At 38.2% G+C, this 24524-nt stretch overlaps 1 protein-coding gene across 3 annotated transcripts in view; it reads left to right on the top strand.

The window, feature by feature from the left end:
• Window positions 1-24235, top strand: part of NAV3 (neuron navigator 3) — a 448741-nt gene extending 424506 nt beyond the window's left edge. For all 3 annotated transcript variants that reach the window (XM_014963931.1, XM_014963933.1, XM_014963932.1), the window contains 13 exons: window positions 216-388; window positions 4061-4214; window positions 7063-7237; window positions 11113-11210; window positions 11872-11967; window positions 12294-12462; window positions 13267-13502; window positions 15434-15588; window positions 16455-16526; window positions 16963-17159; window positions 17812-17930; window positions 20653-20856; window positions 22669-24235. In XM_014963931.1, the coding sequence (XP_014819417.1) occupies window positions 216-388; window positions 4061-4214; window positions 7063-7237; window positions 11113-11210; window positions 11872-11967; window positions 12294-12462; window positions 13267-13502; window positions 15434-15588; window positions 16455-16526; window positions 16963-17159; window positions 17812-17930; window positions 20653-20856; window positions 22669-22788 (1968 nt within the window). In that variant the 3' untranslated portion in view covers window positions 22789-24235. The remainder of the gene's footprint in view (window positions 1-215; window positions 389-4060; window positions 4215-7062; window positions 7238-11112; window positions 11211-11871; window positions 11968-12293; window positions 12463-13266; window positions 13503-15433; window positions 15589-16454; window positions 16527-16962; window positions 17160-17811; window positions 17931-20652; window positions 20857-22668) is intronic.
• Window positions 24236-24524: the final 289 nt, after the last annotated feature.

Here is a 24524-nt window from a genome sequence, read left to right as displayed (position 1 = left end):
GCATTACGTTTGCGCTGCGCTGGATTAATAAAGTCAAAACAAAGCACTGTATCATTGTTTTAGAGATACTGTGTTGCATATGTTAATACCTTGCTTCTGTATACTGACCTCAGGCAGTGGCTAGGATGGCATCTGCAAACTAACTCTTCGAAACATGAGCTGCACACAAATTGCCACGATGAGGAAAATGATCTTACTCTATATTTGTTTTCCAGCTAAGAAGCTCTTTCAAACAGGCCTTTGGAAAGAAGAAGTCCACCAAGCCCCCTTCCTCACATTCGGACATAGAAGAGCTGACAGACTCCTCTCTTCCTTCGTCACCCAAATTGCCCCACAGCTCAGGAGAGTGTGGGGCAACGTCAATGAAACCATCACAGTCAGCATCTGCGTAAGTCTCTCTCTTGGCAAACCTTTCTTCCCAAATGGGATGGACTATGAAACAGACCTTCTCAGGTGTGGCCATTTGCAGTTCCAAAACCAATGCCAACAGCCGTAATCTTGTGCTCCATCCATTTGCCAGGTTTCTCGTGAGCTTCACTCCATTTAAACACTACTTTTCCAACAGCTCTTTCATAGGTCATTGCTTCCTCCTTTCACAGCCTTTATCTAAAATCATCTGGCAGTACAAACTTCTTTCCAAATGCATATCCAAAAGCTTGTGTTGTGCTCTCCCTGCAGTGTTAACAACTTTATCATATGCACTTAGTAAAAGCCAAACATTGCAGTTGCCTTTCTTCATAACGTACTAAAAATATAATTTTATTTTCCAGGTAGCTATGAATTTTTACAAGACAGTCATCCCTTCTGTTATTATTTTGTCTACTTTCTAGCTACTAATTTATATAATTTTTAATCTATTTCCCCTACTTTATCAGCTTGGATTTTTTGTGGGATTTTACCTTTATTTTTTATTCAAATCACCATCCTTAAAGTTTCAGGACTGAGAACAAGTCATCAGTCAAAAGCCGTCCCATTTCTTTATCATTTTTTGGATGTCAAATATATTCTTCTTAGAGAGTTCTCAGCTCCCATTCATATTATTCTACCTACTTTTTTCATTCTGCTAAACAGAAAACTTTTTCCAATAAGAGGAAACCAACCTCTTTGAACCAACAAATGCATACTACAGGTCCAGCCTTATTTTTCTTGTACTAATTGAGAATAATCAGGTCACAATTACCCTCCTTTAAAGCACCTGGGGAATTCTAGTCTCATGACTAGAAGTTAGATGCCTTTTATGATTAACTTTTTATAGACTCTCATGTTTTTTATATACTAGGTTTAGGAGTTTGATAGCAAATATTCCCAAAAAAGAAATGCCTCCACAATAAATGTTTTTCTTTCCTCACATTCCTTACAGACTAGAGAGGAATAACTCATCTAAGTCTCTAGTTTTCTTCTTGTTTTTTTTTATAGCAACCTCACGTTTTTATGGTTTCAGGTATACATGTGCATTGGGAGGAGGATTTTTACATGTTTGGGACCAGTCTGATTTGTTATCAACTTAAAAATCACTAGTAAAAGCCTTAATAGAAAGTGCCTGAACTTAAAAACATTTTTATTCTACAAAATTATTTACTAATGAGTTACAGATCTGCTCATAACCTTATCCTGTTTCTTTTCTGCCAGCCCTGCTTTTCTCTCTGCCTTTTTGACTTGCTCTCTAGAAGTACTGGTGCTTCCAGAGTTTATCAAGGGCAAAACTACATATCTAGTCTTTCATCCCAAGCTCTTCCCATGGCTATTTTGTCTCTGAGCCTTAACTTCATAAACTCTTTTCAGTTCACAGCCTTCAGATTCTTCCTCCATAACATTTTAAAACAATGATCTTCCAGATTCTATTATTGAATTTTTATTATTGTGACCTTTCTACACAGTATAACATAGATTACTTCCCTTCCACGGAGAGATCATGTATAATATATTTATTTAGATTCATTTCCTTGTCTGTTATACTGATAATGTTACTTTCTTTGGAAGACTTGGTTTTCCATTGCATAATTTAAACTTCTGTCACCTTCAAGACTTTTCATAATTGTCAGTAGCCTCTCTTCAAAGATCATGAATCACTTACTCCTTCTACTCAAAGCAACCTATTGATTTAAAAATTCTGAGATTGCAACAAGAAAGAAAAAGTAAAACTCCTTCTTTCTAACTGCTTTGAACCTTTGGTTGAAGTCTGATCAGGTTTCTCAGCCTCTTTCTGTGACTGCTCAGGAATGCTAATTTATCTTTTTGTTTTTCTTTCTTTTGATGAGGTCTCATCTTATGTAATTTACAGTTGTAGGAACCGAGTGTTGAAGAGCTCAGGAATCTGCCAAAGAGAATTCAGTTCATACTTCCTGCTTCCGTTTTGCTTATCTTACCAGTCTAGACAGATTTTCCTGCCTCTTCCAGAAGCATAGCCCTGCTTTCTGGTACATTTTTATCTTCTTTAAAGTTGGCTTGCCAAGGTCTTTTTGTCCATCCCTTCTCAAGATGTACTGCAAAAACTCCAAAAAGAAAATAGCCAACAAATACGTATGTGACTTCCCAGTTGCCCAGGTTGTTGTGCAAGATAATATATGCATGTTAATAAAATTTATTTTCTTATTTGCTTAGCATAGGTATAGGCATATCAAACCACAAACTGTATCATAATATTTGAAAAAAAAAAAAACCCTAGTGTATGCCTTTATTCATTTTTACTCACACTTAAATTATTTGTGCATGTTGTGACTGATATTCATTATTTTCCTTCTTCAATTTGCCATATTTTTTATTTGCCATGAACAACTTCATCTTCCTTTTGCTTACGCTCTCTTTATATGTTTTCTTGACCTGAGTCTCATGTTCTAAACCATTACCTTTACTTTCTTCCAATTGCATCTGTCTAATACATGTGTGTGCAGGTCATCTCTAGTCTGGGCACCAAAGAAAAGGCAAAACGGTCAAGTGATCTACAAGCATAGATCCCGGTAAAATTGAGTGTGGGGCATGGAGTTGTATACCCAACTGCTGACCTGAAGAGTGCTGCATCTTCTTTCCCAAAATGCATTTGCATGCATTCTGGCAATTAAAAGTTGACCTCGGTTTCTTGTTTGTATATTCGTAGTAATAATCTGAATAATAATACTTATTACTATAAAATATTTTTCATATTTAAATTCTTCTGCAAATATTAACTATTTATAGTGACAATAATAAAGAACAAATAACATTTAGTGACTGAAAATATTGCTTAGTGTAACAACATAGCCAAAATTCAGTGTTCTATTTTCTACTGGTTCTGTTATGCAACAGAACTAGGTGTGATGATGACAGAGAAGCAAAACAGTCTAACATGAGAACTGGACAGCTGTGGGTCCCTGGGCCAGTCATGTTTTGATCTTTTCTCACAATATAATGGTTTTTTCCCTTAAAATTAATGGTCATGAAAAATAATCATACAGTAATTATTTTTAATCCAATATTTAAGGACAAAAAAACCCCCAACAACAACCAACCAGCATGATTTCAGATACCATACATAACCAAATGACAGACCATAGGCAAAAAGTCAACCATCACAAATCAAAATGATTACAGATCAAAATCTTTGGAACATTAAATCAAGGATTGTCTCCTTGTGTCCTGTTCAAAGCAGAGAAAGCTGTTGATGCCTAACAGATAAAAAATATCAGTAGCACAGTTTAATCAGCATACTTCAGTTTTGACTATTGTTTAGAAGAATCATGACCTTTGCACCAAAGAAATGATGCAGATATAAAATCAAATTAAAATGAATGGATGATACACACTGAAAAAAAAAAGATTTCTGAAAAGTTTTTCACAACTTATATTCACCATGTGAACTAAGCTGGAAAGGTATGAAGCAAGCTGATCATTTCATCTAGAGAGGGCTTTTTCCTTTTTTAATTTGCAATTTGAGCCTTTTCATGTTTCTTTGATAAGATTCTTTCTTCACTCATAGGTTTCACCAGCAGCAAGCATTTTCTGTACTTTGATATTTAGTAATGACATTGCTTTGGGGGGGAAAAACCTTCCTTTAATCTCTTGCCTGTTTCGTGCTCCTCTTTAGGATCTGTGAGTGCACAGAGGCAGAGGCTGAAATTATTCTTCAGCTAAAGAGTGAGCTGAGGGAGAAAGAGCTAAAATTAACGGATATTCGTCTTGAAGCCCTCAGCTCTGCACACCATCTGGATCAGATTCGGGAAGCCATGAACCGCATGCAGGTCAGTGCAGTAGTTTAAATGATGACAGAGGTGCGCCCCAAAGGTATGTCTGGTGTGTTTCCTTTCCCAGTACTTTGTTTCAGGTACCAAAACAAATGTCGATACAATGCAAGTTGCTAGATTGACAGTGCTTCCAAAGGATGGGTATTATAATTTTTCGCCTTATAATAATGATATTCTTAGCTTTTATATTAATAGCTAAAAGGTGTTTAAGAGATATGGAAGGAGACATAATCCCTGCCTAAAGGATATTTGTTATCAAAAGCCTATGGCTGGGGAAAAGCAACATGACAGGCAAGCAGACCAAGAAGTCATTTCTACAGAGCTTTAAATCCTTAGGCTGGGGGGGTTGGTAGGAGGGTGTTGGGGTTGTATGTGCATACTCTCTCATCATTTCTGATTCCTAACCCAGTCATGGCTTGCCAAAGCAAAGAATGTAAAATTGAACTGAATTTTTGTATCCAGCATCACTAAAACTTCTCTACATTATTTTGTGATACTGCTCCAAATCCTTCCTGCATACATTTTTCATCAGATGACTTTCCCTTTCATGAGGCTGAAAGGATGCAAAAAGAATAGCAGTGTTCTTCAGTGGAGCATGGAGCTTTATAGGGTTCAGCTCTGTTGCCCACATTCAAGTGTCATGTTGGGTATCAAAAAGTATCTACAACATCCACACAGTATGACATAGGTCCTTCAGTAGATCTGGGCCCTTCTGGAATGGCAGGTGAGATACCTTACCTAGTACATCCCTGAAGGCTGTAAACCTCTATTTGGGAAACAGAATCAAGGCCATGGGGTGGGGATTCAGGTTGCAACTAAGACAGCTACATTTAGATGTCTGGGTGATAAGCTCCTGTTATAGTGAATTGAGTTTTAGTCCTGCAGTAGTGGGGCCTAGAGAACTATCCTAAAATCATCCTAAGATAGGTATAGAGGGTGAAATTGAGTTGAGCATAGGCACCTATTACCATTTGAACCAGCCTCAGGTATTTGCATCTGCACAGGACTTGTAGGTGTAGCATGCTACCTGTGGAAGACCATGTTTACAATGACACTGGAAACCCACATTTACACAGCTGAATCCAGCCCCAGTGGCTTCTCAGCTGAATTGCTCTGCACCAGGAGCTTAGGTCAGGTGCACCTTTGGGGCATTTTGTACACACACAGCTGATTTCATAACTACCGAATTCAGCATGCTTGCTGTCTTTTCTAGACCTCTTTGGTTATACCATGCCTATAGCCTCAGGCACACCTTTAAACATCTATGCTACCTGCCATCCGGCCAGGTGCTCACACCACCAGGTGCCAGTGCCAACATTGCTATGGGGTCTTTGGCAGAACTTCAATTAGGGAGAATAATAAGCAAAAATTGGTCTGTAATATGGGTTGCAATTGTCCAGACATAAGTAAAGCATTTGACCTGGAGCCAACAAAATATTTAGGAACTGTAAGGGATAGAATACAGTTAATTGCAATGGTGGAGAACAGGACGTGACAGAGGCGACTAGTTCAGATGCCATTGCTGGTTAATTGCCACTTCTTCTGAAGTTTTCCTAAAAGGATAGGAGTTGCCTTGGAGTTGCCAAACTGTGACATTTTGGAGAATTGAGGAAGATTGGTAAAGGGAAAAAGTAGGATTGGTAAGAATAATATATGAATATTGTGTGTATTCAAAACACCTTAAAAATCTAAAGTCAGCTGAATGGAAGACTGCTAAGAGTTGTGTAATTAATCAGCATAAATTGCAGAGTAGATGGAGATTGCATGACTCATTTCACCGTAGCTCCTGATTTGAACGCCAGGCTAAACTGGTGCATTCATGTATTACCTTCTGTCACTATTTTGCTGGGTTGTCTCTTCCTTTTCGCTATCTCCTCAACTTTGCCTATATGATCTAATCTTTTTGTAGCTATTGCAGGGGTATTTTTGATGCTACCCCTATGTTTTAACTTGTATAATGTAGCTGTACAGCCTTCATAAAGAACAGGACTTTTAGCAGTGTTAGTGAATGTGGAATTAAATTTGATGTGCGAAACCATCTGCAAGAATAAGCAGTTGCTTTGTACTGTGCTTCATGAAGCGACTGAAAACTAGATTTAGCTGGTACCAGGCTGTTCTCAGACTAAGTTTTCATTTTATTATTGTACATTCAATAATCACTTGGCACCACAGAGGATTTAGCTAAAAAAAATTCCGAGTTGTTCTAATTCATCTGTCATGATATGTTTTCATCAAAGAGGGTTTGCTGGCCGTTATGTGAACAATCCCATGTTTGAATGATCAAAAAGTCTTATCTGATAACAAGAAGGGTTATGAAACTGTTGAACTATCCATTTCTAACTGTCCAGTTTTAATTTTGTTTCTCCTCTGTGAAGTTACTGCTTAAATTTTACATTCAATAGCATTGATAATTTTCTGTGCCTTTAGAAACATTGGCATAGCCAACTTTTTAGCAATAACTTCCTTAACTGACTCTTACCTAAGATATTTGGCAATATAAAATAGCTTATAAAACTGGGGATAGTTGGGAAAATTCTCACCAGACTTGCATTATGGTCAACTGTACAACAAACATGGAAACTTGAAGCTTTTGTTGTTTAGGAACTGTCTTGAGGCAAAAGCTAAAACAAGGTTATAGGGTTTTTTCCCCTTCATTTCAGAAGCAAAGGCAATCCAGTTTTTACTGACTGCATTATACTTCTGATATATAGTGCTACATACTGCTGTGAAAGTGGTAAACCAGTTAGCTCCTGCAGGCAAACAGCAAGCAGCAGAATAGTCACCCTCAGTGGTTTTCCAAAAGAATAACCTCCCGTGCTTTTATGTTACTTTCTTTCAAATACAGAATGAAATTGAGATATTGAAAGCTGAAAATGACCGTTTAAAGGCAGAGACTGGAAATACTGGAAAGCCTGCCCGGCCACCATCAGAGTCTTCAAGCAGCACATCATCTTCTTCGTCACGGCAGTCATTAGGACTTTCTCTGAACAATTTAAACATCACAGAATCTGTTACATCAGGTAAACATGCCTCAGCATTTAGTAAGAATTTATTATTTTCACCCTCTTAATGGACAACATATAAGAGGCATGCCTGAAAATTAAAATGCCTCATATCTCTCCGGTAAACATCAGACATAGAATCACTAATGGAGATGAGGAAGAAGATGGCAATTGTGTCTCAAAATGTAGCTTTCGAAGGCTCTGAATAATTGTAACAGACTGTTATATTTGCTTAGTTCCTAGCTATGATACTCTCTACTTACCTAGTTCACAATACCCTTCGGTCATCTAGTTTACAATTTATTTGAAAAGCACTGTATCCGTAGTAGTATACTTGACAACTCTATAGATATATTCTCTAGTCCTTGTGGGATAAATATGAGCATAGTACATGGAACTTTTTCTTGTTTGTTTGTTTACAAATCTTTTATCATTCAGTTAGCTCCCTTAACTTAATTTCATATTTGCATTTGGGGGAGAAAGTGGTCTCAGTTAGTTTTATGCATAACATTTTTTAATGTGATATGGCTAGTTAGCCTACGTTGGACAAAATCACCATTTATCACAGGAGCCAAATCCTGCCTGGCTTATCAAGCACTCTTATTGTGTTCAGTGAATGAGAGAAAGCAAGGAGAACTTTGGGCCACATCCTGAACATTAATATTTGATTACTTTCCATGCCATGGAGTTCATGATAATAAGCCTTCTACACTTGTTTAGATAATGTAGCCAAGAAACAGAAGTGCTGTCTCTGACATTAGAACCAGGAGCAGAGCAGAAGCAAAGCAGGGCTCGTTAGCATAGACTCCACAGAAAGTATAATGCAGTCTCTGGAAGCAATAAAAATGTGGCTAATAATTGTAGAAAGAGTCTAGGCAAGAGTACAACTGGGAATGTGCCAAACTGCTTGACTGTAATTTGGATTGGCAGTTAATTGTATTATCTTGCCAGTCATTGATTACACAGATATTTGAATATTTCTTCTGGTTAATATCAAATTTTATATGAAATTCGATATATTTTTTATTTACATTCCAGCCTACTTTTTTGCCAGGTTTAACTTTAAGCATGGATGAGCCTGAGCTGGGCCTCGGTATACAATGAAGTGTTGCAAAAACAGGGAAAAAAAGTTTTAACTATGGTTCCTGCTCACACATCCACATACATAAAAAAAAAAAAAACCAAAACAGAACAGACTTTCTTGCAAAACAGTAATTGTCGAATCTCTTTCATGAGCAGCAGCTATCAGCACTTTATGGCTTGGCACTAAATCTGTCTAGATACAGGAATAAACATAATACAAGCTTTATATAATTTTCTGTGTTATTCATTCTAAATGTTTTTCTAGCATGCAAAGTAATTACTTTTAGTTATAAGAAATTAAAGAAATAAGGGTGCCTAATGAGGAGTGGAGGATTTCATTTGATTATGAATCCAGCCTCTTTGATCATTGTGATTATTATTTTGTTGCTGTGCCAGAGAACTTGGAAGGGTGACAGCCTCCTACCAAGCCTTGTGGGATTTCTGCGGCAGCTGGAGTGCTATTGAACAAAAGTCCACAAGTTACGAACAGGTTAATCATGCTGGGGACTAAGCTGAGAGAGACCATGAGGGCTTTGGCTCAGCATATTAAAAAATGCCATGGCACTTCCTGGGAGACCAGGGTCTCCAAATTAGAATCATAGAATTGTCTAGGTTGGAAGGGACCTTTAAGATCATCTAGTCCAACCATCAACCTAATTCTGATAAAAAGCCATCACTAAACCATGTTACTAAACACTATGTCATCTTGTCTTTTAAATACCTTCAGGGATGGTGCCTCAACCATGTCCCTGGGCAGCCTGTTCCAATGCTTAATAACCCTTTCAGTGTAATAATTTTTCCTAATATCCAATCTAAACCTCCCCTGGCGCAACTTGAGGCCATTTCCTCTTGTCCTATCACCTGTGACTTGGGAAACCGACCCCCGTCTCTCCGCAACCTCCATTCAGGTAGTTGTAGAGAGCAATAAGGTCTCCCCTCAGCTTCCTTTTCTCTAGGCTGAACAACCCCAGCTCCCTCAGCCTCTCCTCATAAGACTTGTTCTCCAGACCCCTTACCAGCTTCATTGCCCTAAATGACTCTGACCATCTGCAAATGTCCAAAGCTATCCATTGTCACATCCTACAGGTAGGACCATCTTCTCCAGATAGGTGCGAGTGGCAAGCTGGAAAGGGGCTTGCTGGTCACAGACACCTGTTTTTCAGTCAGTCAATGGAGTAAAGAGCAGCAAACAAGGACCAGTACAAGAATCTGTCTGTACTGTCTGATTAAAAGAGTGCTAGACCTCAGACAAGAAGTGAGCAAGAGCCACCAAAGGGTACCTAAGCAGGAGGCCTGACAGGAGGTAAATAAAGCACTTAGCATGACCATGGAATTAGACCCCCTTGGGTATCTTCTCAGCCCCTTGTGTCAGTGAGAGGGAGAGTGGAATTTTTTTCTAGCCACAGAGTGGTTCCTCATTCCTTAAGATTTATGGAAGAATGTGTATAAAAGGCTACATGAGGGTCATTTAGAGATTTCACAGGGGGATCAGTTGTATTGTCAGTTGCCCTCAGACGAACTATGACATTATGGAAACTCTTAAGGTTTGTCAAATATGCCAATACATTCAGTGTTCATGGCACAGAAAAACTGTCTGCCTGGAACAAAACAAATGTGGATTTATTTAATCAGACAACAAAAATGCTTCATTTGATCATTAAAAACAAAACAAAAAACAAAACAAAACAAAAAACCAACAGCAGAATCTATTTTCTAGGTCTGAGTGTAAGTTATCAAACATTTTACATGAGGACTTATTTTTTAATGTATTCATTGAAGTCATATTAATAAGACTTCTTTGGTTTTGCTTTGGACAAGTGACTGAATCTTTCTGGCACCTCATTTCATTTGGGTGAGATCTGACCTTGTGCAGACTATGACATGAAGTTAATGCTTTTCTTCAATCACCACAATAAGAATGAGCAGGATTTAGGGTAGTGGATTACTGTGCTTCCCTTTGAAGAAAATGCAAATCCATAATCTCTCCTAATTTGGTAGTCTAAATGTCTAACAGTAAAATCTCTGAGAGAACTTTTAGAGGAAGACACCAGTTTTATCCCTTACAATAAAGCTGCTGGCTCAGCCTTCAGCAAGAAAAGCATCCTCCTGCTTTTTCATTTCGGGAGTCAGTGAAGAGGTAGGAATGGAGGCACAGAGCAGATAAGAATCACTCTTTACCTCCAAGAAAAATGAAACCTTTTCTTAGAGGAATAGCTGAATACAGAGTTCCATATTCCGGAGGACTCCAAAGTGTTCTTCCAGTGGATACTGTTTGTAAGCCTGTATTGTGGGAGGTAAAAAAGACTATCCATGCTATGGGTACAGAAAGTAAAGAAATCAGCTGGAAAGAGAAATTAAATGCTATTTTATTTAGCAAAAAACATACCAATGCAAGGATTTTTGTTTTTCTCCTTAGAACACTCTAAAGGGCACAATGAGTGCCCAAAGATATAAACTTAAGTTAGGTTTTAAACAACATTACTTTATCGTTGTATGATAATTTTGAAGAAGTTCCAAGAAGTAAAGCAAAGGCAAGACTATAATGCAATAATTTATTTATTTATGGAATCCCTATTCATTTCTACATGATTAAAACTCCTAATATTGCTTCAAAAATTGACAAATTGTAAGGTTTTTTTCATCTCCAACAGAAAAGGTGAATTAGGAATAAATCCAGATTAAAATGATTGCAAATTGTGATGGCAGCCTTTCTTTTTAACCAAAAAGTCCTTTGAACAAATATTGAACTGATGATGTGAACATAACTGATGCGATTTGTCAGGTTGATCACTTTCCTTCTTTTATTGTAGATATTTTGTTGGATGATGTCACTGACGGAGCACTCCACAAAGAAGGTCATAGCGTGAAAATATTAGTCACCATAAACAAGGGCTATAGTCGAGCCAAGGTAAGTTCATTAGCCAAAGTTCTAGATGCAAAATTATAACTCAGGCTAATCATGCATTATAGCAGCTCAACTTGTTTCAGTATTTTCAGCCAGGAACTGAAGGAAAATACCCTAAAGATAGCAGCTCTCTTCTCTGTCATCCACACTCAATATAGTTGGGCACTCTCCATAGACTAATGTCACATGGCTTCCTTCTGCCTTTGTGGTGGTTCAGACGGTACCAATTCTCAGTTTAATTAGTAGTAGGATGTTCTGGGACTTGTTATCTCCATTTTAAAGTTGTTATAAATGAGAGCTATGCCTTGAACCCCTTAGGGTGCAACTATGAATACGCTGCTGAGGTAATCAATTTGGAATTGCATTGTCATGTTTCCATGTTCTGTATTACAAAAAAAATATAAATACAGTGCAACTTTTATTTATATTCAGCTCTTTATAAACACAGATGTGATCAAAGAGCAGAATAAGATACTATGTTTCCTTGCTTATAAAGATGTACCAAAGTAATAGCATCTATACCTGGTTCTGGCACAGAGATTATTAACAAAGATGTATCCCATTCTAAATAATGTTATTTTTCTTCATTGGGAAAATGATGGATCTTCATAGAAAAATAATTACCACCATTTTCAGTCCTGTTTCCAAAAATCTCTCTTTGCAGGATCAAAAACCACATGCATATCTGATAGGATCAATTGGAGTCAGTGGAAAAACAAAATGGGACGTTTTAGATGGTGTAATCAGACGTCTCTTTAAGGTAAGATACTAAAAAATTAACTCAAGTACTAATTCAATTTTCTTTTTCACACAAGAAAAAAATCTATATTCCTTGGGTTGTCTTGCCAAGTTTTTGTTTTGTTTTGTTTTTTGGCTTATAGCTAACAGCACTATTAAACTTTATGTGTAGTGTTGCTGGGTTTTTTTTAATGATTGATTTCCTCAATCATTAAAAAAAACCCAGCAACATTAAGAATTTTGTTCTCTATTAAATATTACTGCAAGAATCTCCTTGTCGAGTGACTTTACCTGTACGAAAATATTTTCCATACTGCTTCCATTCAATAACCAGTTTTATGTTTTCAGGAATATATTTTCCGAGTGGATCCGACTACTAGTCTGGGTTTAAGCTCTGACTGCATTGCTAGCTATTGTATAGGGGATGTAATTAGAGCTCATAGCCTAGAAGTGCCTGAACTGCTGCCTTGTGGATATCTGGTTGGAGATAATAACGTCATCACTGTGAACCTGAAAGGTAAACCCCCAAGAATATTTTTGCAGATACTGTAGAGTTCCTCACTGCAGTCCCCCTTCCCTTCACCTGACCTTTCTGTATTTTGTTTCCAGTTCAAGGACTCATTTATCACATAAATTCTCTGTAGGATATTGTAGAATACCTATCACAGTGCAGCATTTTAAGGCAAATCTAAGAAGACCTCTGTCTTTCTCTGCCTGACTACCAAATCACAGCAAAGTACAAATTTCTGATTAGTGGCAAAAACCGGCCCCAAACCAGAGATTATGATGAGAAATATTTATGCCTTACCCAGTTCCCCACGAAAAGACTAGATGATCTCTATGGACTAGATGATCTCTATGGTCCCTTCCAACTCTAAAAAATTCAGTGAAATTCAGTGAAAAGTTCACTACATTTCAAAAGCTGTTGGAATTTGCTATTGGAGGAGAGGGGTGCCTTCAGGAGAACTATACAGACATTGATGTGACAACCAGTAAGCCTTGTGGCTGTCACTTTGACCTTTTTTTTGTCATGGTTGCCTGTAGTGTCTGAAACATACATCTTTGCCTCACTGAACCTTCTCTTCACATTTACTTTGATTTCATCTCTCCCACCCATCTTGTCCCACTGCCGCTGTTTAATTTTCTTGGCCCTGTGGAAGGATATAAGCACTTTCACAGTAATGAAGCCCTTGCTAGGAATTTTATTTAGGCAGAAGAATCTTAGCTTGCTTTGAGCATAGCACTGATGCCATCGGGTGCTAGGCCAAACCTATCTTAGCAAAGATAACAACAGGCCATTTTTCTTTTCTTTTGTTCCCAGGAGTGGAAGAAAACAGTTTGGACAGTTTTGTGTTTGACACTTTAATTCCTAAGCCAATTACCCAGCGGTACTTTAATTTACTGACGGAGCATCGTCGAATTATTCTGTCGGGACCCAGTGGCACAGGAAAGACCTATTTAGCTAACAGGCTGGCTGAATATATTATAACTAAATCTGGCAGAAAAAAAACTGAGGATGCAATTGCAACTTTTAACGTAGATCACAAGTCAAGCAAGGTAAGTTGCAGTTGAAAAGATAACCTATTGCCCGATTTTTAGTGATGATGCAGCGCAGATCCTATTAATTTGCATACTGTTTTGTTGCTCAGTTAGCATTTTTTCCTACAAGAATTCAGTTTTCAGTCCCAGTGTGAGACATGGACTAGATCTTTCTGTTCCAAACAAACTCTTGAAGCGCTGTGAAGGAAGTCTGAATTTTCCTTCACTTGCGGAAACCCAACTTAAAGACAGATGCAGAATCAAATTCCTATATAAATTTAATTCTTAGACTATCTGTAAAAAGGTTGGATATATAGTAATACTAGTCTAACTTTCTTTTTTATAGTGGTAATAGCAACCTCTTCTTAGCAAAGATTTCAGAATAGGGATTTTGAATTACTGTCTTGTGTTCAGCTTCTTAATCAGCACTGGATAAATACAGCTGCTACCATGGTTTCTGGATGGCATTGATCAGGAAGCTGACCATACTGAAATTGCCTCATGCATCATGTCACATTCGCAGTGATTTACATAGCTCAGATTATCAAGCTTCTAGCATGACTACTGTGCTAGCCACAGATAATTATATTCACTTGCTGTCCTAAATTGGGTATACTCCTAACTTGGTGCCCAGGGAAAAGAAAATAAAAGGCTTTGCCAAGAGCTTTCTGATACACACAGAACATAATGAATGTTAGCATAACATAAGAAGGAAGAACATACAGATCCCAAAGGGGTGAGAGGACCATTCCAGTAAAAACATCACTTTTCACTGTCTTTATACAGAGGATTGTGATGCTGTTTACTTTGGCAGGGGATGTGTTTATGTTTTATTGTTGTACTATATACATTTATAACAAAAATTGTCCCACAAAAGAGCAAGCTTTTGGATTTCTGGTAAAATGCTTGTTGTATGTGTCTTTATTTTGAGGTTTTGGGTTGGTTTTGGGTTTTTTTTTTCTTTTTTCTTTGTTTCTATTAAGATTTATATAGAACTTTTGAGTTTGTAGTAAAAAAGAAAAAGCAACATTGTCAAATACCAAGTGTGTTTGAATAATACAGATGGTGCTATTCCATGGAAGAAACCCATGATGTTTCCCTAGAGACACCTGATCGTAAAAAGCCAAACAAAAATCTTTCTTGAAATAAAAAAGATTGCATGTTCCCATTAAAGAATAAAAGATTCTGCTATCCCTGATCTAGAAAGTAAAATGGTAATAGGAACTTTGTGCATAATACTGAGCATTCTCAACACTGACAAAATTAGATACCTCTAGAGATACAGCTGTAAAACTTGACTAGCTCAGACCCTTAAGGGCAACAAAATGTTGAGAAAAATGTGTTTTTACTATAGAAAGCTCTCTTTTACTCCAGCAGTAAACAGCAGCCAGACAGATAGCTGACAGAAAAAAAGAATGTACAGAACAAATGTTATTATGAAGTGTGATATAGCATCCCCAAAAGATCAAACAGATTTTCAGTGAGAGTGGTGAAAGGAGATATCTGAAAGAGCAGTTCAATATGCCTAAATTGTGTGATAATTTGGTGGTGGGGTTTTTTTTGTATATAAATGTGCCATTCATAAGAATGGAGGTCCAACAATTAATGTATCTCAGCCCATTGGAAATGACATATTTTATTGCAACCTATTTTCCTCTGGAGATAAAATCAGCAGGTTTCTAAGAAATGTATCCACCAATAGGAATGTGTACACTTCAGTCACTTGCCTTATGTTTTGTGCCCTTGTTTTTTCCTAGCATGTGGCTTCAGTGTTACCCAGTCTAAGAAGCAGGTCTTCCTGCATGTGCTGATCCAGCTGAATGATCAACAGTGGGGAAACTCTTTAGCAGTCTCTGTATCTTTCTGAAAATCTTTTCCACTGAAATTACATCCGCGGTCTAATTGCATTAATCTTTTCTGTTTGTTTTTTTTTGTTAATTCTGCTGAAGGACCTGCGACAATACCTAGCAAACCTAGCTGAGCAATGCAGTGCTGACAACAATGGTGCTGACCTCCCTGTGGTCATAATTCTTGATAACCTCCACCACATCAGTTCACTAAGTGACATCTTCAATGGTTTCCTCAACTGCAAATATAATAAATGGTAAGTAGTAGCTCTTCTCTCCCCTTTCACACATCTTTTGCATTTAAAATGGTAAAAGTTGTTATTTGGCAAAATAAAATGTCCCAGTGGAAACTTAGACTCCCATAGGCTGTGCTTGAATAATTTTAAGTCCTTAGGTGTCTGCTTCACTTTATGTATCTGACTCCCATGCATCTCAGTGAGATGTAAATGTACCACAGAATTTAAGAATGTACTTGCGCTTGAGTGCATTAGGGGCTTTTCCCTTTCATCCTGTCAGATCACACAAGCTCATTAGTACCATAAGGACAGCTTATGGGAGAGTAAGAAGAAACGCATAGTGGAATTTGGGATATGTGCGAACCCACAAACTATGCCATATCTGCTGGACTTGCACTTCCTACAGTTTTCCTGTAGCAGAAGTATGAAGTTTGCTGACCTTTATTGCGAAGCAAGAATAAAAATAATGTGTTCTGGAAATATAATAAAATGGCCTATAACATTGGCTATTTCTGCTGTAAAAGTGCCATCATAGGGTCTTCCCTTCATAAAATCACTGCATGCTGTGTCTTATTCATGAGATTGACTGGCTTCTGAAATTAAAACTCTTAAGTCTACTGCAAAACTATTAGGTACAGGAGGACAGGGTTTACCTCATTTGTTTTTTTATTACAGATGAGTACTAGTAAACTACAAATGTGCAGAGAGGGAAATCATACAAGAATAAACATTTAAAAAAGGGCATCTCAGAATTGTTGTAAATTTAAAACTACAGTACATCCAGAGACTCTTTCAAAATTGACCTAGTACCAATAAGATAAAAGAATATTCTCTGAATATCTGAATGAATTCTTCCTCAAAAAACCTTAATACTTTTCTCTTTTCAGTCCCTATATTATTGGAACCATGAACCAGGGAGTTTCTTCTTCACCAAATCTGGAGCTGCATCACAATTTCAGGTACATTCATTCTGTATTTACTGTGGCTGTGTTTGCACAGCTCCCTGCTCCTCAGCCCAGTTCTTCAACAAACATTGATCTTGTGTCTCATCACAGCAAAGTATTTTAGCTTCTGTGTGTCTCTCCTGTATTGATGGGTCTCTGAATGGTGTCAGGGAATAGTGAAAGAAATAAGATACTTTCTGGCACCTCTGGCAAGTTGCTGAAGACAATTGCGTTCTTGCATTCCATTTGTCTTCAGCAGTGTCTGGAATTCCTGCTGAAACCTGTAATGATTGTTTTATAGCAGTGGGCAATAACATGGTTTATTGGAGCAGTTTCATACTTGCTGACTAACAAGATTCAGAAGCTTATGCCATTACCTTCATTTGTATGTTTATGAGGAAATGATGTATTTGCTATTCATTGCTGCTTGACATTTATCCTTTCTACTCAGGTGGGTGCTGTGTGCTAATCACACAGAGCCTGTTAAAGGTTTCTTGGGCAGATATCTGAGAAGGAAACTGATTGAGACTGAAATAGAAAAAAACATACGCAATAATGATCTCATCAAAATAATTGACTGGATCCCCAAAACGTGGCATCATCTCAACAGCTTCCTAGAAACGCACAGCTCTTCAGATGTAACCATTGGTGAGTCCATCGGTGAAGTTGTTTGAAATAAGGATGCAGGCTGAAGAATTTAGAGATTTGTTAAGGATATATCATCCTTTTAAAAGTTGTCATCTCTCAATGGGAAGCACAACCTCAGTGTGGGGAAATTGCCTAGTTGCCAGCAAGATTGAAATGAAAATGGAAAGTTTAATGAGAGAGTATGTATTTCCTGATATTGCCTTGGTTGCTAAAGACTTTCAGGTAAATTATCATAATTTTAAAAATATAAATTTACAAAACTTACCTCAATAGCAACTTTCCTAAGCTTAATTTTTTCCCTGCCTTCACACTGCAGTATAATTACAGCAATAAAAACACCTGGACAGTCAGTTCAGCAAACTAACAGGTGGGAGATACACATGTACCTGAGGTCTTTCAGTGGAATAGCAAAGAAGTTGCCCTTTTATATAGCTTTGCCCATAAAACTTGTAACTTTTGATCAGGCCTAAATTGGATAAAATGACACTAGTTCATTTTTAATAACAGGAGACTGATAGCTCCCTTATTGTAGTCCTGTAAAAGTATTCTCTTCACTTGAGTTTTCTCCAATACTACTTTTTTAATTCTGTGAAGATTATTTTTAGTGTGTTCCCTAGTTCTACCTTTTTTAAAACACAACTTGACTTTCCAGGTCCCCGCCTCTTCCTCCCTTGCCCTATGGATGTTGATGGCTCCAGAGTGTGGTTCACAGACCTCTGGAACTATTCCCTAGTACCGTATCTTCTGGAAGCTGTGAGAGAAGGACTTCAGGTATGTCATTTTTTTCCCAGCAATTTTTTTTTTAAATTAGTTTCATAGGCTTTCTCCAAGCTGCTTTTAACCAATGCATCCAAGTATCAATGCTGTTGTGTTTGCAAGAAGAAAATTTGTGGAGGGATTATAGAAATCAACCTTGAACTCCTTTTGACCTGCTTTTACTCTGATGTATAAATTAGCTTTGTCTGCTCCGGCAGGAGCATATCCTGTATTTTATAAAGAAGGTTTCTTCTCTGTGACTGGAGGAAGGTTCTTCTTTTTCCACTGTTTAAAATAGAGTTCACAACAATGCTAAATACAGCTCAGATTGCCTACCTGATTCAAGGCAGTCTCAGCCTATCCCTGCATGGAAGAGTTAACAGCCCTTGCACTGGTGCAAGAAAATAACTTTGGTCTGTGTAGTTCTCTCCCACCTACATACGCATGTAGGCACACGGGCTTGGGCAGGAAAGCTTGTGAACAAGGATATTTTCACCATTCAGAAAAAAAAAAATATTTACTGGCCTTACCTAACCAAATTGAGATAATTTACTCTTTGGCCCTGCTGAACATGAAAGTCAGTCCGTTTTTGCCCTTATATCTTGCAACCCTGTTTTCATTTCCCGTATCTTTGTTTATCCTTTTTTCTTTCTCTATATGGGCTAAGGCTTTCTCCTGACTATAATTCTCATTTTGGGTAACTGCCATCAGATTAGAGTGCTTCACAGTTCCCTCTATCTTGTCCTCTCCAGAGCTCGGTGTTAGCAGCAGTTCCACTGGCTGTTAATGAACTATTAAAATTTCTTCTGCTAGAATAGAAAGGGGGCTACAAGTAGATTTGCTGTAGATAGCACTGTAAGCTGTCCTATATAGGTTGAGATTTCAGGCTGTTCTACATCTTTGGAGCAAACCTAAATCTGGAAATTATTCCTTCTTTTTTTTTTTTTCCCCCAATCTTTATTTTGTTTTTTTTTTTTTTTTTTTTTTTATGCACTGCAATTCTGTGTCCTCTAAAAAGACACTTTGTGGAAAGGAGGTTTTTTGCCACACATGCCACTGAAGGAAATTACTGCACAGTGCAGAGGGGATTGTTATGGACTAGTCAAAGAACTGTGTAAGCAGCTGCGGTTTCTTTATCACCTTGTATTGACATGGTGACATACAGATGCGATGGAGGTTTAGAATCTTGCCTGTTGAATATCTCATGCTTTTCTGAAACTGCTTATCTCTCTGGGAATTACAGAATGTTTATGCCTTGTGCAAAAAACTGCCGAACATCTGATAGAACAGCCACGGTGAGATTAACAGCGCTTGCTTAGAACAGCTATAAAAATGCAGTGATATTCTTCACGCTCGTATTTTCCCAAGTATACAGGGTACCTACTTAAATGAAAACTTCAACTCTGGAGCAGAAGATGGCAGCATATAGAAGGAAATATGTTGTTTCATGAGTTGTTCCAATTTTTAGCTGCTTTGGATTGCTTCCATAGAATAGCAGTATTAATAATAAACAGAAATCATTTATGTGATATAATTAGATGTTACTGGAATCATGAACAGGTAGAAAATGCCTTTCTAGCCTGGTGCTTTGCAAACTCACTTGTCAGACACAGAATTTACAAGCCTTGCTTCAGATTCCAGAAAAGATTTAATCACTGATAATCTCAAATGAGGGGAAGTGCTGCCTGCAGCCTGGAGTTAGCCTGCTACCTCCCTGAGAAGCATTTCCTCTTGGCTTATTTAGGCAGATCCCTGTTTTAGCAGCCTAGCTTCAGGCCAGAAGGAGTCTCAGTATCTCTGCACATAATATAGGGAACTTGGCTGCCTAACCTGGAGCTCTGGATTCAGCAAGTGCCTGGGAGCAGGTGTTGCAGTGATAAGCACAACTCGTCTCTCTGGCTTCAGCACTAAAATCCTTCACTGTTTCACTCCCTTTAGGAGTGCAGCCCATCTAAATGCTCCATGAGCGTATGCCCTGCCAATACTATGGTGCTTCTTGGATTGCCTGAGCCTGTTTGAGCTGGGAGAAATCATATAAAGCCCTGGTGAATGTCTCCCCATCCCCATGTGTCATTGTCACAGCTAAAGGAAATCTGTAAAATAACAGCCAAGGGGCTCCTGGTTAACATGTTAGTTGAGAACAGCAATGTGGAGACGGGTGCATTTTAGTTAGGAAGCCACCACACCTCCTAAACTTACAATATGCTAATTCTTCCTTCCTCTGTCCTCTTTCCAGATTCCTAAGCAATTTTGTGCTTCATAGTAGGGAAAACCTATCCTTTGTGAATTTCTCCTCTTAGCTTTGTGAAAGATCTCAAACTTAAGATGGTCAGGTGTCTGCTTCTGCATCTCATTTTGCTAGAAGAAGAGAACAATCTGTACTGGCACTTCCTAATTCACTTCAAAGAAAATCCAATTAACTCGAATGGTTTAGATAGGTCTGAGTTAATTTCACCGATACGGCTTAAGCAAATTACCAAAAGGTTTCACTTCACATTGTATCAAGAATTTATGTCTCCCACTGTTGCCTACAAGTATCACTAGTTTTGGAGTGTATTGAAGGAGCATTTATGGAGCTGAGGTTTTTCGAGTGTCTTATTGTATCCGAGTGCTGAGCACATCTGAAAGCTAACCACTTACTGAAATGGTTTAGATGTTTTTGATGACTTTTGTCTGCCATTAAAGCTGGTACTGAAAACTCTGTAGGATACTGACCCATGTTATATCCGTAATATAGATGTACGGTAAGAGGGCACCCTGGGAGGATCCCTCCAAGTGGGTAGCTGATACCTATCCATGGAGCTCTGCGTCTCTACAGCATGAGTGGCCATCACTACTTCAGTTAAGACCAGAAGATGTTGGTTATGAAGGTTATGCATTGGCAAAGGAAGGAACCACCTCAAAGCATGTTCCACAAACTGATACAGAGGGAGATCCCTTGGTAAGATTTAAACTCTGGGGGAAACGCTTTTCAGTATGTACTTTACTGTGACATGTTAAATTGTACACTATACAGTAAAAAACTACTGTGTACCTGTTCCAAAGTGGGCTTTTAAAATGAATCCTACTATGATTTATTAAAAAGGTTGAAAATAAAAAGAAAATCAAGTAGGAGGACAGGTATCACCATCATGTTAATATGTCCCTAAAATGTTTGCATTTCCCATCTGCCCAGAAATGTATCTACTCTTCATCATTATTATGTTTGAGTACCACTCTTCAGCAACTTATTATCGGCTTATTCTAAAAACAGTTTTCCAGGTTGGGCAGTCCTTCATCTACATTCTACAAATGAAGGACTGAGAAATGTGTATTATCTAACTTGTCTATCATAGAGAATTTAGTGGAAATGCAAATTAGACAGCCATCCTCCCATTCCTCGGAACATTTCAAGATAACTGATGACTGTAGAACAGTCTTAAGGTAAAAGAAATGCAAGTGTGGTGGCATTAAAAGATAAGAGGTTGATTTCCCTCAATGCCATGTATTGTTTTATTTAAATATGATCCCAGACATTTGGGTTTACCATTGCCGCTTCTGATAATGGACTATTAAATTGCATATATTGAACTGCTATTCCTGCACAGTGCTTTCTCTACAGACTGCTTTTATCAGAATTCAAAATAGCATTTTAGAGATTGCCCCTGCCTGTGGTGGAGCCGATGGGGAGACAGACACTGCTTGTGGAAGCAGAACATGTCACGTTCAGTCTGCATTGCGCAGCCTCTGCGTGTATCCTGTATGCTCATATATGGATATCTGTTAAACCTTCAGGAAAAGCTATCTGCTAGCATTAAAGAGTATTAAATGCTGTTCAATGCCTAGGGACAACTTTAGAAGATGTGCAGGTTGAAACCGTAGAAATGTAAGGATTCCTGAGCAAACTAGGGAAAGGGTATTAACACAAAACTACACAAGAATACCTCTTTCTCTTTGTTTTTTCATTGCCTGCTTTTTTTCTTGTAATGACAGCGTTTTTGTTCCTTGAAAAACACTAAAGCAATGTCAACATGCCTTGCAGCCCTGAGCATGCTGGCAGAAACTGTTGTTTTATAAATAAAATCCTGATCATCACACAGAGTTAGACGTCAAGCATCCAAGTAATTTTCTGGGGGTTAACACTGCATTTTGATGATTTTTCAGATGGGTTTCAGGTTCTAATAATCCCCAAATTATGTGGGGGTTGTCCTCTCCTGGGTAGGAGGATCTGTTGCTGCTTCCCTGCTGAGGTCAGCCCCTCGACAGCAGATGGGACTCTTCTATGAAGCAGCTGGCCTTGGTCCACTCCTCTCTCGCTCCCTCCCCGTCTCTCTCTTGCAGAGGGGGTATGTTAGTGTGATTATGTTTTCAGTTGCTTTTCCAATGTAGTGTGTCTACGCCATCCAAAAATTATCTGGAAGCTTGACTGTCTCCAAATACAGGCCCAGATGTCCAGCTGTGATATGGCTTCCTTCCCCTGCCCATGCTGCAGCTGCAGCCGGTCTCACCCCTGAATTAGAGAGAGTTATCAGGCAGCTCCATTGTATCCCTCTGGCTCTTTGGACCTTTAAACTTCTATTTAAAGACCAGAAGGCAATGAAAAGGGTGCCAGGAGGAGCCGCTGACACGCTGCCCTTTCTGAAATCCTTTTGTGTGGTCCCGTCAGCTGGATACCAGCACACCTCAAACAGCGAGGGAGCTTAATTAAATTTTAACACGGTCACTGCAGCATTAAATGAGACGAGATTATGTAAACATTGCTTTCTTCTTTCAGATGAATATGCTAATGAGGCTTCAAGAGGCAGCCAACTATTCGAGCGCACAAAGCTGTGACAGTGATAGCACCAGCCACCATGACGACATTTTGGATTCATCCCTTGAATCAACTCTCTGAAAGGGACAAACCTTGGTGGAGGACGATGGTAAAATCTGTTTCCACTAGACCACTGCCAGTATTAAAGCAGCACGCCGAGGTCCCTGAGTGAGAGTGGTGTGTTGTACGTAGGCAGGAGACCTAACTCTGCAAAGTCAGGAAGAAAAATTGAAGTGGAAAGCTTGAATTAGTTTAATTTCAAGGCATTTCAATACCTATGGAGCCAAGTGAGACTCCATTTGTCAACTGGAAAGGGCCCTGGACCAAGGGCATCTAAGCAGATTGCACACGTTAGCCAAACTGGAATTATTTTTTTTTTCCCTTTTTCTCTCTCTCTCTCTGTTTCTCTCTGTCTCTGCTTCTCTGTACAAGTTTACAGTGCAACTTCTTCTGGTTTTTTCCTTTAGTTTACCCTGAGGCACCTCATGAACAAATGTGGTGTTCTAATTCTCTTCTAACCTCTGTTGTGCCACATGGTGCTGGTCACAGGACTGCAGTGGTGTTTGTGTTGTACGCTACTGCCCATTCCAAAATGAGTCAAAGATGATGATAGTAACTTAGAAAGCACAAACAGTATTGTGCAATCACCAGAAAACATGACTGTGATATGCTGGATAAGTGCCAATTTAATTCTAACTGCCATGGTCACGGTGATGCGCTCCATCAAGTTTTTAGTACAGAGTCACAGATTTTATAAAGTTGTTTTTACCACAAAGGTCTTTTCTAACCACCTGCCCACTCCTTAACAACAGTTTTATACCAATTATTAACCAACACTGATTAAAGGCTTTTTAGGGCTTCATTTGTTTGAGCCTTTTCAGTGAAAGAAGGAACATTTCTTATGGTGCTGTCTCACTGCCTTAAAACAGATTTCTAGAACAGTTTTACAGTTGGTTTAATTCCTAAACCATTGGTAATTTACACTGTTTTTTTCTTCATTTACTAATGAGAAAATGTCAGTTAACACAGTAGCCTCATAACTGTATATCATGATTTTTTAAAGTAATGGATAGGAGAAAGAACAGTTGCTATATAATATTTTTATCTTGTGAATAGATTGCTCTGCCTACCCTCAGAAATACACAAGGAACCCAAACCCACTTCCACTGCCACCTAAATGCTGAGAAAATCAGCTCAAATCCATTTGGTCCCATGGAATGGAGTTTTTGGAGGATAGATGTTTTGAATTCTTATCCAGCAGAGCTGGATGCACTTGATGCAGCATGAGCACAAATATATGGGTTTTTTTTTCTTTTCCTTTTTCTAGTTTTAGCATGTTGTTTTGATTGCTATTGTTGTACATGAAGAATTCAGCATAAAAGAACACTGAAGCAGTGATGTCCACTGTGGAAGAGGAAGAGTTTATACTGTAAAAGTGGGTTGGTTTTGCACAGTCTACTGGGTGGGTATTGTAAATATTAAAAAAAAAAAAAAAAAAAAAAAAAAAGAAAAAGAAAAAAAAAGCCTTGCACAAATCAAATTGAAAACAAACAAACAAACAAAATTGTATTTTATTCTGTTGGTGTTAAGAGATGTTTCACTTGCTGAGATTTCCTGTATGTTGCAAACAAATACAGAATGCAAACCTTAAAAGCTGTTATTACCTGGTGTGTTTGTCCTGTACTTACATAAAAAAAAAAAAAAAAAAAAAAAAAGAAAAAGAAAAAAAAAGCCTTGCACAAATCAAATTGAAAACAAACAAACAAACAAAATTGTATTTTATTCTGTTGGTGTTAAGAGATGTTTCACTTGCTGAG

This window comes from Calidris pugnax, unplaced genomic scaffold (genome assembly GCF_001431845.1).
Source record: "Calidris pugnax isolate Ruff unplaced genomic scaffold, ASM143184v1 scaffold44, whole genome shotgun sequence".
Taxonomy (NCBI): domain Eukaryota; kingdom Metazoa; phylum Chordata; class Aves; order Charadriiformes; family Scolopacidae; genus Calidris; species Calidris pugnax.
Note: the sequence above shows the minus strand (reverse complement) of the source record. Positions and strands in the feature narration are given on the sequence as shown.